The following is a 14,713-nucleotide window of genomic DNA, read 5'->3' on the forward strand; positions in this document are numbered from 1 at the left end:
AACAGGGACCACTGGGGGGCTCCTTCCCGTCGGAGAGCAGTCATTGCTGCGGGTTAAAGACACAAAGCTTCACTGTCAGCCAAGTCCAGCCCCTTGGGAGCCTGATCAAAGGCCCACCACAGAGTCCTCTGGGATGAGTACCGCTGGGGGTGAAGTGGGGACTTGCACTCCCTCCTTCCAGCTTCCCTTGGCTGAGCGCCAAAGGCTGGACTGGATTCTACAGGACCCGTGCGCCCTCTGCTGGTCACACTAGGGCACTGCAGCCATGCCTGCCACTCCCAAACCCCACCCGCATCAGCCTCGCTCTCCAGGGGCCAACTCCAGCGCTGCCTCCCTCTTCTCCCAAGAGTGGCACCAGACTCCACTATCTTTCAAAGGTCACTCCCCCAGGAGGCACCCCAGATTTCTCACCCTGGTCACCCACCACCCAGTCAGCTGCTGGCCTGGGGTGTGGCTCACAGTTGGCTCCACAAGCATGCGTGGAATGGAAGCTCATCTGGCTTTCCTGTTGCCTTCTGCACCAAGGAGCAGCGGGAAGGGCAAGGGGCTGGGGCTGGCATTCCAGTCCCCACTACTTGCTGTGTGACCTCAGTCAAGTGACAGACGGTGCTGAGGGTTAAATAGTGAAGATGACGCCCTGGGGCACACACGCTGCCTGCTGCCCTGGCTTGGGGTGGACCCCCTTTCCATTGGGCTGTGCACATTTCCAGCCTGCGTGCGACTCCAGGGGCTGGGCCCTAGGGGACAGCTGGCCCTCCGCTGGCACTGCTGACAGCTCTGCAAACACTGTTCCAGGAAGCTTTCCTAGACTCTACCCAGCCGGTTAGGCAGCCCTGCTCTGCCTTGCACAGCCCCCCTGCCAAACCCCCTGGGAAAATGCACCCCTGGCAGAAGGAACAGCATGGGCAAGGGTCTGGAGATGGGACCCTGTGCTGGGTTAGGGTTTCCTCCCTCAACGGCTCTGAACAGCCCTTTCCTCATACTGGCTCCCTTTAGCTCTCTGAATCCTAGCTGATCATTCCCTTGTCACAGAGACAACAAAGTCACTTGCCCAACGCGCAAGCTCGTGACACAGCTGGTTTAGACTCTCAAGATCATGCTGTTAAAACACCCTGCCAGGCTCAGGTGGGAACTGCCCCCCATCTAAGATAACCTGCTATATCCCTCAGTCCAAATGAACGGATGAATGGAGGAGTGAATGGGGCAGAAGCTGGGGCCTGAGCAGGATGGGGTGAGCTCAGGTGGCATCACACGGGCAGGGGGAGGAAGGCAGAGTTTATTGGCCCCTGAGCGCCCCCCACCCCTTCTCCCTTCATAGCCAGGCCAGGACGGAGACGGAGGAGGGGACAAGGACAGACCCACAAAGACAGAGAGACCCTGCCTGAGGGACAGCCAGGCAGGCACCCAGAGAGAGGGGGATGAGACGGGTGCCCCGTCCAGGCTGCCTGCTACAGGTCCAGGCTGCCTGCTACAGGTCAGTCCCTCTCCTGCCCTCCTAGAGGCACCGGCAGGGCTGAGGACGCTTGAGTGGCTCCAGGGCCTGGATCCTATTCGGACACCTGATCAACAGCCACTGCTGCCCCCGCCCACTCTGCTGGCTTCCTGGGTCTGGGGGCTTCTGCCCTGGTCCCGTTTACAAGCTGCCTGTTCTCTGGAGAGTGCTTGGTGACCCTCCACCTCCCCTGTCCTGCCCTAAGACATCATCCTGAGGGGCCCAGTCTCAGTCTCAGCCTGGGGCCCAGAGGCCCCCTGAAGACACAACATGGAGATGAGGCTTTCACAGAAAGCCTTGGGGGGAGGGGGAGGCAGCAGTGAGTCCCTTGGCAGTTTTGAGGGGTGGGGGTCAGCACCTCGGGGTTGTGAGGCCAGGCCCTTCTTGCTTTGGTCTGGCTTTGCCCAGGAACCCTCTGGGGTGGGAGCTGGTGCTCTGGGTCCAGCATCCGGTGGCCCTCAGAGGGACTCGGGGCAAATCACAGCTTCTCCTCGCCTGCCTGGATGCGAGTGTAGGCCTCTCGGTCCAGAGGGACATAGCGGCCCTTCCGGACATCCAGGTAGAACAGTGGGTCTTTCACAACTGTTAGGTCAAAGCCCTCCTTCCGCAGGTCTGTCTTCTGTAGCTTGAAGGTCCCTGAGGGAGGGAGAAGACAAGGGGGAAGAAGGGTCAGAAGGGTGTAGGGCAGGGGCCCAAGCTCTCAGAACCCGCCCTCCCGCCAGGGTTGAGGAAGGGAGAGGAGGGCTGCAGAGGACACCGGAAAGGGGAGGCATGGGAGGAGGGGCACCGCCCTCTACAGTTTGCAAAGGCTCCACCCATTACATTATGTATCACTCCTCAGAGCAGCCCCGGCGAAGGGGAAGGGGCCGAGTTCCCCACGCCTTTTTGCAGACAGGGAAACGGAGACCTGAAGAAGAGAAGCTATTCTTTCAGGGCCACATGCTGAGTGACAGCAGAGTGAGGACCAGACCGCAGGTCTTCCCTGATGACTCCCCCTCATCTGAGCACCTCCCAGGTACAGGCGTGATCTCATGCAATCTGCACATCAACCCCAGGGGCAGGTGCACAACCATATTCTATGGATTCTAAGATGCACAAGATTTCAGATTTCAACATCTCTGAAATAGCTCAATTCGTGTTTTTTCCCCTTAATAGTATGTAATATAAATTATGCATCTTTCAATCAACGGTCTTAGCCCCTCTATATAGATGAGAAGACTGACGCTCAGAGGCACATATCTGAGCCAACGTCACACAGCTCGTAGGCAATGGAGCTGGGATTTGAACCCAGGTGTGATAGATGCCAGAAATGGCTACAGCTTCTCCCCAGGTACTCCTCTGCCGCGTGGACTGGCCACTTCTCCCAGCAAGAGATGGAGTCTTTCTCAACGGCTGCTTGAATCCAGACTGGCCTTACAACTGGCTCTGACTCACAGAATGCGGAAGAGGCCATGTTGTGGGTGGTCTAGGCCTCAAGGGGCCTTGCAGCTTCCATCCCCACCCTCTCGGGGTGCCCTGAGACCAGTCTAGCCTCTGAAGGAGGAGAAACCACATGGAACAGAGCAGAACCACCCCAGGAAGGGCTGCTTAGATGGGCGCTAAGTGGGTAGTCACTGGCCATATGTGGCTACGCAAATTTAATTAAAATGAAACGAAACTTAAAATTCAGTTTCCGCGTCACACTGGTCCCACTTCAAGCGCTCGGGGCTGGTAGCTGCCGTGACGGAGAGCGCAGAGCGCAGCTAGAGCACACTGCCATCACCATCGTTCTGTGGACGTCACTGCAGAGCCAACCAGCCGGAAGCCCCACGTGAGGGTGGCCCTCTTACACCCGATGGCACTATTTGACCCTAGATGGGGCCAACAGAAGAACACTCAGCTGGACTTAACCCCAAACTGCTGACCCACAAATTGTGAGCAAATAAAATGGTTGTTCTGAGCCCTAAGTAAGTTTGGAGGCAGCCAGGACTGAGGAGAGTGGAGGGGAGGTCGGGGCATGAGCCTCAGAGCTGCCTGCCCAGAGAAGCTCCCGAGAGGACCGACAGACAGAAGGAGGGCACCACCCCGCCGTGTGCCGGTGGACCCACCACTCGCCCCTCCCCCTGGGCCACCTGCAGCCTCCCCCAGCCTCTACACAGGACAGGAATCTGACCAGGTCACTACCTTGCTCAAACACTTCTGTGGCTCCCTACTGCCCCCGGTATAGTCCAAGCCCCCCTCCCCGGCCCACAAGGCCCCTGCTGCCCTTGCCATCCCACCTCACGCCGCTGCCCACCCCTCACTGCTCCAGCTTCGGGGGCCTCCTTTCATTCCTCTAGCAGTCAAGTGCCTCCCTGCCTCAGGGACTCTGCAGTGGCTGTTCCCAGAGCCCGGAAGGCCTCCCACCCCCACGAAGTCCTCCCTCCCTCCCTCCCTCCCTCTCACTCTCAGGTCTCCACTGAAACCGCACCTCCTCAGGGGAGCCTCCCAGTCACCCCCAATCCCCTCATTCACTTTCCTGTCAGTTTGATCTGCATTCCATTCTTTATCTTTGGAATTCCTTATCCTGTGGCTGCCTCCCCTGCTGCTCTAGAAGCTCCCAGAAGGCACAGGTCCTACCGGAATTTGTCACCTATACCCCCAGGGCCTAGCACAGTGCCTGGAGCAGAGGAGACACTCGGTCGGTATTTGTTCTCAGTTGTCCCACTGAGAATAGATGCACCCTCTCTCCCTGAAGCCTGGGTCTGCCCACAGGTAGGTCAGGTTACCAACCACTTGGCAAGGCTGTGGGTGAAGGCAAAACGACAGGCACCCCGGCCTCTCAGAAGGACCCAGGAAGGGGCCTTGGCCTGGCACCTGCGAGTTGGAGCTGGGGTCGGGGGTGGGGACAGACCTGTTTTGTGCAGCTCAGGCAGGAAGCGCAGGAAGATGGGGCGGGCGTACAGGGGCAGCTCCTTCTCCAGGAGCTGGGCTAAGCGCTCCAGGTCACAGCTGCCGGAGGGGTTGGCCACAGCGGCCATGCCGGCCCGGCCCTCGGTTCCTGGGGGTGGCAGAGTGGGCAGTGAGCGGCTGGCGATGGCCCCTGCGGCCCCTCCGCACACATGCCGGCACCTCCCTCCTCCCCGGGTACCTGGCACCTCGACGCCATACACGGCCACGTCGGCCATGGCCAGCAGGCGGCTGAGCGCGCCCTCCACCTCCGTGGTGGACACGTTCTCGCCTTTCCAGCGGAAGGTGTCCCCCGTGCGGTCCCGAAAGTACAGGTAGCCCAGCTCGTCCATCACCAGCACGTCGCCTAGAGGGGAGCTGGGTGAGCTGGGTACCGGGGGTTCCCGGGGAGGTGCTCTCGGAGGGTGGTGAAAGGCCCCTTCCCCCCCGACCCCGAGGGGCGGCGAAGGCCTAGGGAGAGGTGCCCACCCACCGGTGAGGTAGGCCTGGTCCCCCTTCTTGAAGACATCCTTGGCGATCTTCTTGTTGTTGGCGCCCTGGTTGAGGTAGCCGTCGAAGCGCCGCAGGGGGTCCTGCTGGACGATGGCGCCCACCAGTTGGCCCGGCTCACCTGTGGGTAGGGGAGGCGGGGTCAGACCTGCCCTGGGGTCTCTTTCACACTGAGCGCACCCTGCAGCTGTCCACAGAAACGCCCACTTCTCCCCCGCCCCACCCCGGGAGCCCCAAGGGCAGGGAGCGTCTCGGTAAAGTCTGGTCACTGAACAGATGGATGGAAAGTCGAACAAACAAATGACAGGGTGGTCAAGCCCTACTCGGACGGCCTAACCAGAGCCGGCACTCCCAGGGCCCTGGCTCTGCTTAAAGAGCTGTACCACATGGACTCCTCAGGACAACCACGTGCAGGTGAGGGACTCAGGCACAGAGCTGGGGGACTGAGGCGGCCTGGGCCCAGGGTCCACAACACGAAAGTGCACGAAGGGACTGGGTGGATGGGATGGTGACTGAACGGATGCACGGATGAAGAAATAAATGCCTGGAAGCCCTCAGAGAAGATGACTTCTGGCTGCTGACCAGGATGGGGCTCCCCACCCACCGGCCCCACCCCCCTCCTGAGTCAGCCCCTCCCACTCTCACCCCCAACTGCAACCCTAGGGTAGACCTGGCTGGCATGGAAGGCAAACGCCATCAGGCCCCCGGATCAGCTCCATGGTGTCCTCGTTGACACGAACCAGCCGGATGGGGTACACGAAAGACAGGATGCGGCTGTTGAATCCACAGGCCCCCACCTGCAAAGGCCGAGACTCGGGCCCAGCTGCTCCCACCATGGGCCTGAAACTGGACAGTCTGGGGGCTGCGGGGGGCCTCCAGCACCCACACTCCCACACCGGAACTCTGCTCTCCCCTCTGCCACCCGTGCCTTCCGTGGTCCATCTGCGTCCCCAACCTGGGCCGCACCTGGCCGTCGAAGTTGCCCAGGCTGCAGTTGCACTCCGTGGCCCCGTAAAACTCGGCCACCTGGGAAATGTGGAAGCGGCTGCAAAAGTTGGTCCAGATGGACTGCCGGAGGCCGTTGCCGAGTGCCATGCGCACCCGGTGCCGGTTTTCCGCCTCCCGGGGTGGCTGGTTCAGGAGGTAGCGGCAGAGTTCGCCGATGTACTGCACGATCTGGGGATGGACTTGGTGTGAGTCTGGGCCCAAGGCTACTCTTACTTCACTGCCCCCCAACCCCCCAAGCCCCTACCCCTACTACCCCAGGGGCCGGCTGTGCAATCCCTTCCCTCTCTGGGCCTCAGTCTTCCCGTCTGAACAACGGGAGTGTTGCCCCAAATAAATGGCTGGCTGCCCTCAGCTGTCAGACAGATGTCCCTGGGTAGACCTGGCGGGAGGGTCCCGAGGGGACGGGGATGCTCATCCCCTTCCCCTCTCACTCACTGTGCAGTTGTATTTGATACAATCGTCCCAGAAGCGGGAAGCTGAGAACTTCCTCCGGATCACCACCGTCATGCCATGGAGCAGGCACTGCCCGATTCCCACGATGTTTCCTGAAGGCAGAGGGGTGGGCCTCAGAGGTCAGGTAGACAGGAGACCCTTCCCTCCAGAGCCTCCTCTTGTACAGCCCGATCTCCTCAAAGGCTCTTTCCCTTTCTCTCTCCTGTCCTGTCCCTCCAACACTAACTGGTCATATCTCTCTCGCCAGTCAGACACCTTCCATGGCTCCCCAGTGCCTATAGGATTGAGTACGCAATCCTTAGACTGTCCTCTGAGGCCTCTGGAGCTGGCCCCAAGCTCCTGCTCCCATACCCGTAACGCTACCATTCAGCCAGGGGGCACTGAGCTAGCCCGCCTAGCTTCTGCACCTCACATCTGCCTGCCTTGGGTGCACCTCCTCCAGGAAGCCTTCCAGGCCATCACTGGGCTCTTCCCTTGAACTGAGCTCCTGCTCCCTGCCTCTCCCCATACTCAATGCCATTTCTTGTATTAAGAGTCAGGATAGGGTCCCATCATTCATCCTGCCCCAAACACACACAGCCAAACCCTAAGCACCTTGAGGGCAGGAATTACATTTATTCCATCTCTGTCTTTCTAAAAGCTCCTAAGACCAAGCAGCTCCTAAGACTGCATACCTGTGGAAGCGACCTGAATGGTCAGACCAGCCCAGGTGCCCTGCGGGACACGGCCACACACACCACTTTTGCTGGTGTGGCCACTTTCATTCAGAGATCAATGCCCACGTCTGTATTTGAACCCAGATTTGACTCCAAAGCTCAAATGTTTCTACTGCAACATGCTGCCTGCCAAGAAGGGTGGGGCTTCCAAGACTCTGGGGGTGCTGGAGGCTGAGTGGACAGGCCTGGAATACCTGCAGAGTGGTAGAGGGGGAGACAGTCGTAGACGATGTCGTCGGGCCGCATGCGGAAGCCGTAGTACACCAGGGCAGCCATGCGGTAATACCTGGGAGGGCAGAGGGCCAAGGGCTCTGTGGGCCGCTGGAAAGGCAGGAGGAGTGGCTCCGAGGCCCCACCATCCCCAGGCCTCCCCCCAGGGCACCTTCCCCTTACCTGCTGTGCACCACGATGGCAGCTTTGGGCAGCCCTGTGGTGCCTGACGTGTAGATGTAGAAGAGCTTATCTGAAGAAAACAGACACAGGAGTGGCTGTGAGAGGGGGCAGCACAGGGCTGGGCACAGAGTCAGGCAGGCAGACATCTGTAGGTGTACATCACTCAACACCCACTCCCATCACACCTCCTCCAGAAAGCCTACACTGATGCCCCCAAGCACCACTCTCTGCTCTAATGCCTGCACTGCTTCCTTCAACAAACTTTTTCCGAGCCCTCGCTCTGTGCCAGGCCCGGGGAGACATCAGTGACTAAGATGAGCACAGGCCTTGCCTGGGTGGAGGTGAGAGCCAAGTGGGACAGGAAGATGCGGACACGGGTATTTCCAATACTGAGCGCAGAGTGTTGGGAAGCACAGGGCCTGCCAAAGCCCAGCTGCAGTGCTTGACCCAGGCTCCAGGGAGGGGAGGTGGCACCAGGGAGGGCTTCTCGAAGGAGGTGATGCCTACTGCGTGGGGAGGGTTAGCTGCAGGAAGCCGGGTGCAGAGGTAGCCTTTGCACCACTGACCATTTCTGTATTCCCCCACTGCCAGGACCAGGGATTGTCACGTTATGGTTTCTGTGTGAGGTCAGCTCCACCAGGCTGGAGGTTCCAGGAGGTCAGGAATGCCTCTGCACGTTATATAGTAACCATCTCACGTTCTCAGGGCGCGTGCAGTATGTCAGCCCTAGGCTTGGCGCCAGGTTCAACCAGCCAGAGTCCCGCCCTCAAGGAGCTTAAAAAAGCACCCGGCGGACCATATCCACACACGGCAGAGGTTAAACGATAATGACGATGACGGCCAGTTACTGAGCACTTCCGGTCATACCCTAGCTTTCCACTGGACCTTTTCCAACCCTCAAACACAGGTTCTGTTGCCATCCCCAATTTTATGGCTCTGGGAACCGAGGCTCAAAGGGCAGCTCAGGTGTTCAGGGTCATACATGGGAAGCAGTAGAGCTGGGATGTGAACTTGGCCCAGGCTCTGAACCCCCAGGCGCTGCAGCAAGCCGCGGGCTGCAGAAGGCGGGCTGGAGTGGGCAGGAAGAGAGGTGAGAGGGCCTGGAAGGCTGCCTAGAAGTCGGGGGAGGCAGCCCAGAGCAGGGAGGGGATCACAGACCAACAGGGGCCTGCGCTGAACAGGTGGTGGGTGACCATGCAAAGGGTCTCGCCCCTGGTCCAAGCGCAGCCCAAACTCAGGCGAGGCAGGCTCCTGGGTTCCACGTGATCCTGCGCGAGTCAGGCGTCAACGAAGGCTGTTCAAGAACTGCGTTCTGTGTGCCTGGCACTTTCACACACATCAGCTCATGCAGCCTTCGTAGTAAGCCCAGGATCACTGTCCTCATTTTCCCGGATGGAAAAGGGAGGTGACATGACTCACTCCAGGTCACGCAGCAAGTTTACAGAAGAACCCAGGCCTTGAGGCCACTGCTCTGTCCCTGGCCATCTTAGAACCCCCCGTGGGGGTGAGGGGCCCACCTACGAAGCCCTTGTTGGGGCGGCTGGGCAGGTGCTTGGGGGCATCTTCTAGCAGGGGGTCCAGGTGCTCCGTGCCGGCGGGCACTGCGCTGGCCTCCCAGGGACCGGTGCAGAAGAGGCTGATGGAGGGGTCCAGGCTGGCACAGATCTCAAGGACAGCTGTGGGGGAAACAAGGCAGATCAGCAGGCAGGCCAGGACACCCCGTGTTCCCAGGACCTCTGCTTGTGCCGAGGCTGAGCATGTTGTCAGGGGAGGCTGGCTGGGTAGGGCAGAGACATGGGTGAAGCACCTGGGACCTCGTCGTAAGGAAGATGCTGAGAGGAGCAACGGCTCCCATTAGCTGCTGGCTAACTACACCACGGGCTCTTTACATGCATGCTCCTGTGCACACACCCCAGGAAACAGGTACCAATAACCACCCATTTTACAGATGAGAAAATTGAGGCTGAGAATGGGAGGGATTCACTCACAGCTAGAATGTGCTGGAGCTGGGACTCAAAGTCAGCTCTATCTCACACCAAGGCTTACTATGGCCCTACCCACTGTACTATGCTAGTCTATGGGGGACTGGTTAGGAGGGAGGAGTGGGGGGTCAGAGGCCGGCAGCCCTCCAGCCTCTTCAGAGGGTGGGAACCTTCTCTCAGGCTCTCCTGTGCACTACACATGTCCAGATACTCAACCGCCCTGAGCGTAGGCCAGTCTGGCCCACACGGCCACAACTCCTCTGGCTTCCTCTTGACTTGTCCAACCCTCTCCCCTCTCCCTGCTGCATCTTTCCTCCTCCCCTTTCAGCATCTTAAGAACCTCTCCTGCCCATTATTCCACAGTCACAGCAGCATGGGGAGAGAGAACAGGGACACTGTGGTCAAAGCCAGAGATCAAACCCCGGTTCTGTCACTTAACAGCTGTGTGGCTCTGGGTGAGTGCCTCACGCCACTCTGAACCTCAGTCTCCTCATCTGTGAAGCCAAGATGACAATCTCTACCTCACCAGGCTTAGTGGAGATTAGAGCTGCTTTTGTAAAGCCCCAAACTCAGCACGTGGTCAGTGCCCAACGCGGTGGCCAATAAACATAAGCTCTGCAGGAGAGCAGGGAACAGACTCTTGTCCCCATTTTATAGATGAGGCCTAATTAGTCACAAGAACAGTTACCATTATGTCTGAGGGGTCACCTAGCATCGGCCACTGTGTTAATACTTCAGGTGAAGTGTCTCCCTGAAAACAGCAGGAGGCAGGTGCTATGGTGAGGAGACTGAAGCACAGGGTCTCACTCGGGTCTCCAGCCTACCAGGGGCACAGCCCAGGCCATCTGACTCCAGGGCTCATGCCCTTAACCGGTGAGCCACACAGACTCTCCCAGGGCTGGAGCGGGGGGGGGGGGGGGGGGGTGTTGTGGCGGTCCCGTGGGACTCCCTGCCTATCCCCTGCCCCTTCGGGGCTCACCTGGGGCCATCTCGCTGCCAAAGATGAGGGCCCGGGCCTGGGAGGAGGTCAGGCAGTGGCGCAGTGCGTCCCGCCGGAGGTTGGTGTTGATGAGCGCCGCCTCCACACCCAGCTTGGCCATGCCCAGCCACAGGCCCACAAACTCATTGCAGTTCTCCATGAAGAGGGCGACCACGTCGCCCGAAGCCAGGCCCCGCGCCTGCAGGAAGTTGGCCACGCCGCTTGAGTAGTCATCCAGCTGGCAGAAGGTCCAGTGGGTGTCCGTGCCCTCGAAGATCAGGGCCGTCTTGTTCGGGTGGCGCTGGACCGTGGAGGCGAACAAGATGGGCACCGTGCGCCGCTCCCGCAGGTAGCGTCGGACCTTGGCCTTCACCTTCAGGAGCACTAGGCCGCCGCTGGGTGTGGGGTGCGAGAGGGATGAGCAAGGGAGCTGTGACTGCTGGGCTTGGGAGTGGGGGTCCGGAAGCCCTGGTCTGATCACTTGTGACACCCCTTTCCCAGCACCTGTGTGCGGGGCAGCGATACATGCAGCGGCTCACTGATGCTGCACGATAACATCAGGGACCCGATAACACCAGGGACCCGGGCGATTACTCCCTCCCCGGTACAGAGGAGGAAACCGGTGCCAGGGCTTGCCCTGGGCTTTACGGGTGGAACGTGGCAGCGCTGACATTTGAACCTCAGTCCTGTCCGGCTCCAGAGTTCAACTCCAAGTACACTCTAAGCTCTGCTCTGAGTCTGCTGCTCTGTTGGGGACTTCCACGACTACAGGGCCCCAAGTCAAAGTCCAAACTCCTCCTCCTGGACCTCCCACACCCCCGTATTGTCCCTCTCCCCGTAACTGCAGCAGTGAAAAAGGACGAGTTTGCGATTTGTCCCGTCTCCCTCCCGGTGAGCCCAGCAAGGTCCGCCCTGTTCACCATCTTGCCCCCGGGCGCTACTCAGTGCCAGGCACAGGGTAGATGTTCAATAAGTGTTTGTGGAATCACTTGGCAACATCCTCCTTTCCTGCCCCACCCGTGCCACCTCTGACCCCTGAACTCTCCTGGCCCCCCAGCCTCTGTGCCTTTGCTGATGCCGTGCCCTCTGGCTGGAGTCCCCCGCTCCCACTTCCTTGAGATGACTCTCAAGTACAACTGCTTTTCCTCCAGGAGGCCTCCTCTGATTCCCCAGGGCCCAGGCCTGAAGCCATCTCCCTTTGTTCACGCTCCCACAGCTCTCTGCCGCGACCACCCTTCCTGCAGTGGCCACTCGAAACCTCCTTTTGCAATCAACTCAGACTGACAAATGCCAAGCCACCTGTTCTGGGTGTGGGTCGGGGTGCTGGGCACTGGGATACTACCGTGATTAAGACTGCCAGGGTCTCTGCCCGCATGGCACTGCCAGTTTAGGGATTGACTGTGTCCTCTCCGGTCTCCCTGACCAGTCTAAGCTTGGCCCAGGTCTGGGGCTGCCTCATTCCCCTCCCCACCCCAGGCCCCAGAGTCAGCTCAGCGCTTTTCACAGAGGAGGTAGCAGCAGGTGTTTCTGGTACAGGATATCCCCATGGACCATCCCTGACTTTCTCTGGGAAGCAGATTCTCCCTGACATGATTCAGGGCCTGCTCTAGAACTCAGTGCCCTCTCAGACTCATGCCAACTGGAGGACAGGGCCTCCTCCACAGGGTTCTTCTTCACCCTCTCACAAGTTAGAGCATGTTCTTAGGACTCCTTACAGATGTCTCCTCAACACGCCCGGTGTTTGATGTATGTCCCAGGACCCCAAGTCTGCTCCAGGATAAAGAGCACCAAGTTAAGGAGATTCCCTGGGAGGAGACTTTGACCTTGGCAACGGAGGTACCACATACTATTGCAAGGGGAAGGGTGTGGAACACAGACTGCTCCTTTGGGGCCTGGGTGCCCTGTGCTGGTAGAGACCATAGGGTCTGGCCTGGGGAGATTTGGGGGATTAGGAGCCCAGCATAGTGTAGGAAACCCAGGAAGGGTTGTACCAGGTACTCACAAGACATCACGCCTGACGGTCTTGACGAAGACTCGGACGAAGCGCCAGCCGCCAGACCCCAGGTAGAGGAAGAGCAGGGAGAAGCCGACTTGGGTCCAGGGCAGTTTCAGCACCAGCTTGGAGAACAGCAGCAGCCCCACCAGAGACGCCCCAAGCAGCATTGTGGCCTGTGGGCACAGGGCAGTCAGTGGACCCAAATGCCTGGATCCCCTACCTCCTGGCTTGGGCAACCAGGCCACTATCATCTCAAAGGGTTAACCTGTAGTGAGGCCATATTGAGTAGGGTAGCCGAGGACTGGGTCCCTTTCTGGGGCTGTCGGGAAGGGTCAGGCTAGAGGCATGGGACTTGAGGTGAGGAGTTCCAGGGCTGAGAGTCAGAGGCTGGGTTCTAGCCCCTAAGTCCCATCTCTGCCTATGACTCTCTGAATGACCTTGGGCAAGTCCCTTTCCCACTTCAGTCCTTAGTCTTCCCCTCTGTGCAATGGGTGTAATGAGAATTGCTCTCAGAGGCCCTTCCAACCAAAAGAAGACAGTCCACTCTCCTGACATCCAGGATCCCAACCAAAATGCCTTGAAGCGGGTATGGACTTGAGTGCCTCGGGCTCGACTCCCCACCCAGAGACCTACGGAGTTTCTGTGGATGATCAGGCCAAGCCACAACACCCAAAGGGGCAACTTCTTGAGAAGGGGCCCTGCTCAGTCCCTGCCCATAGGTCCAGGCAGTGCCATGCCTCTGTTGGCCCACAGAGGGCGATGGAGAAAACAGGTGAGAGCCTGGAGGTGCCTGAGAGGTGACCGCACAGAAGGGAAAGGTGATTGAGGGAGAGGAAGAGGGGCTTGAAGTCACCCCCACAAACACACTCAGCAAGCCACTCAGATGAATCTTAGGGGATTGGGGCTTAAGGGGAGAGGAACGGCTGGCAGGGCTGAGATTAGGACTCTTGGACTCTATTCCTGGTGCTTTACAGACTTGCTCAAGGGGCAGCAGATGGGACTGTTTTCCTTCAGGTTCTCCTGTTCCTGGGGAGGGGCTGAAGGTCACGTCTATGAGGTAGCCTGAGATTCTCCAAGCCAGGACGAAGACATGGTCTGGACCACAGGGAACCCTTACACCATCTCTCCCTCCTCCACACGAAAAGCAAAAGCCGGGAGGGGGACGAACCAGCGCCTCCAACTCCAATGCCAAGGGTCTCCAAGGTCCTCAGACCTCTGGACTAACAGAGCCCGCCAGGGCAAAAGACAAGGACCCGTCCCGGAAAGCTGGGGGATGGGACGAGGAGGGAACGGGATGCCCAGATCTCCCGGGCCCCGATCCCGGGTCACTGCGGACCGCCTTGACCCCCAGAAAAGCCAGGGTAGCAGAGCGCCCGGCAAGGAGACAGAGCAGCAGGGCGCGCCCCCCACCCCAGACCGGTACCGCCACCTTCCCCGGACTCGGCCGGGCACATTCTCCCGCCCGGGGACCCATTGTCCTAGCCTGTGCTCACCTGCTGTCGGCCCCGCCGCGGAGCACGCAGTCCAGATGCGGCCCGGCTGCTGTAGCAGAGTGGGGAGCGCGGACGAGCATCAGCCGCTCCTGGGCGCACAGAGCCGAGTCTCAGCAGCGTTTCCCCGGCTCTGCGCCCCGCACGGCCCAGCAGCTCGGGCGGCCCCGCCCGTCCGCGGGACTCCTCCCCTGCCCGTCTCCCGCCCGCCTCCCGCCCGCCTCCCGCAATCCAAACCAGCTGCGCCGGCCGGCACCGCCGCCTGCCGCGCCTTGCCCAGGGTGAGCACGCCGCAGAGCTGGCAACGCCGCGCAGCCTCCGCGAGCCCTACGCCGCCCGACCCAGCCCGTCCTACGCGCGCGACGGCTCCTGGCGGCGCCCCGCGCGGCACGCTGGGAGTTGTAGTCCGCGCCGCGCAGCCCCGCCGGACAGCAGAGGCCCCCGGGGCAGTGAGGAGGCAGGCGGGCTCTGCCTGGACCCCGACCCCCAATCCCTGGGCGTCCGGACGTGGGGGAGAGCACCCCCACCGCACCGTTGGCGGGGAATCTGGAGTCCGCGCCCGGACCCAAGCAGAGTTCAGCAAAGGCCCGGCGCCACACCTAGAAGAACGCTAAAAAGTCTGTTTCAGGCAGAGGCGAGTCGGGTGTGAAGAATCTAGCAACTGGCTCTGTGGCGCAATGGATAGCGCATTGGACTTCTAGCTGGCCTCCTGTGGTTATTCAAAGGTTGTGGGTTCGAGTCCCATCAGAGTCAAATTTTGACAGCTCCTCCTTCACTTCCATTCGGA

At 60.0% G+C, this 14,713-nt stretch overlaps 1 protein-coding gene and 1 non-coding gene across 3 annotated transcripts; one reads left to right on the forward strand and one right to left on the reverse strand.

Annotated features, from left to right (window-relative positions):
* Positions 1 to 1,258: 1,258 nt before the first annotated feature.
* On the reverse strand, positions 1,259 to 14,133 carry SLC27A4 (solute carrier family 27 member 4). 2 transcript variants are annotated; one of them, XM_067743139.1, is made up of 13 exons: positions 13,930 to 14,132; positions 12,443 to 12,609; positions 10,441 to 10,835; positions 8,997 to 9,155; positions 7,480 to 7,549; positions 7,281 to 7,372; positions 6,353 to 6,462; positions 5,876 to 6,085; positions 5,580 to 5,706; positions 4,893 to 5,030; positions 4,602 to 4,766; positions 4,365 to 4,511; positions 1,259 to 2,128 (listed from the first exon to the last, which is right to left on the reverse strand). In XM_067743139.1, the coding sequence occupies exons 2-13, from the start codon at positions 12,601 to 12,603 to the stop codon at positions 1,971 to 1,973; spliced, it is 1,932 nt and encodes a 643-aa protein (XP_067599240.1). In that variant the 5' UTR covers positions 12,604 to 12,609; positions 13,930 to 14,132; the 3' UTR covers positions 1,259 to 1,970. The 2 variants fall into 2 exon arrangements, with proteins under 2 accessions (XP_067599240.1, XP_067599239.1); XM_067743138.1 differs by having other exon boundaries at positions 4,602 to 5,030; positions 13,930 to 14,133.
* A 456-nt stretch (positions 14,134 to 14,589) lies between these two features.
* TRNAR-UCU (transfer RNA arginine (anticodon UCU)) lies at positions 14,590 to 14,679 on the forward strand. The gene is given in 2 exon segments: positions 14,590 to 14,626; positions 14,644 to 14,679. It is a non-coding gene; the product is annotated as a tRNA-Arg (tRNA).
* The last annotated feature ends 34 nt before the right edge of the window (positions 14,680 to 14,713 follow it).

This window comes from Pseudorca crassidens, chromosome 7 (genome assembly GCF_039906515.1).
Source record: "Pseudorca crassidens isolate mPseCra1 chromosome 7, mPseCra1.hap1, whole genome shotgun sequence".
NCBI classification, from domain to species: Eukaryota; Metazoa; Chordata; class Mammalia; order Artiodactyla; family Delphinidae; genus Pseudorca; species Pseudorca crassidens.

Excerpts from the sequence above, each read along its gene's own strand:
- SLC27A4 (XM_067743138.1), bottom strand. The coding sequence starts at position 12,603 with ATGCTGCTTGGGGCGTCTCTGGTGGGGCTGCTGCTGTTCTCCAAGCTG. Across the intron at positions 5,707-5,875 it reads TGGGCAACTTCGACGGCCAG|GTGGGGGCCTGTGGATTCAA; the intron begins GTGCGGCCCAGG and ends CGGCCTTTGCAG. Across the intron at positions 4,512-4,601 it reads GTATGGCGTCGAGGTGCCAG|GAACCGAGGGCCGGGCCGGC; the intron begins GTACCCGGGGAG and ends TGCCACCCCCAG.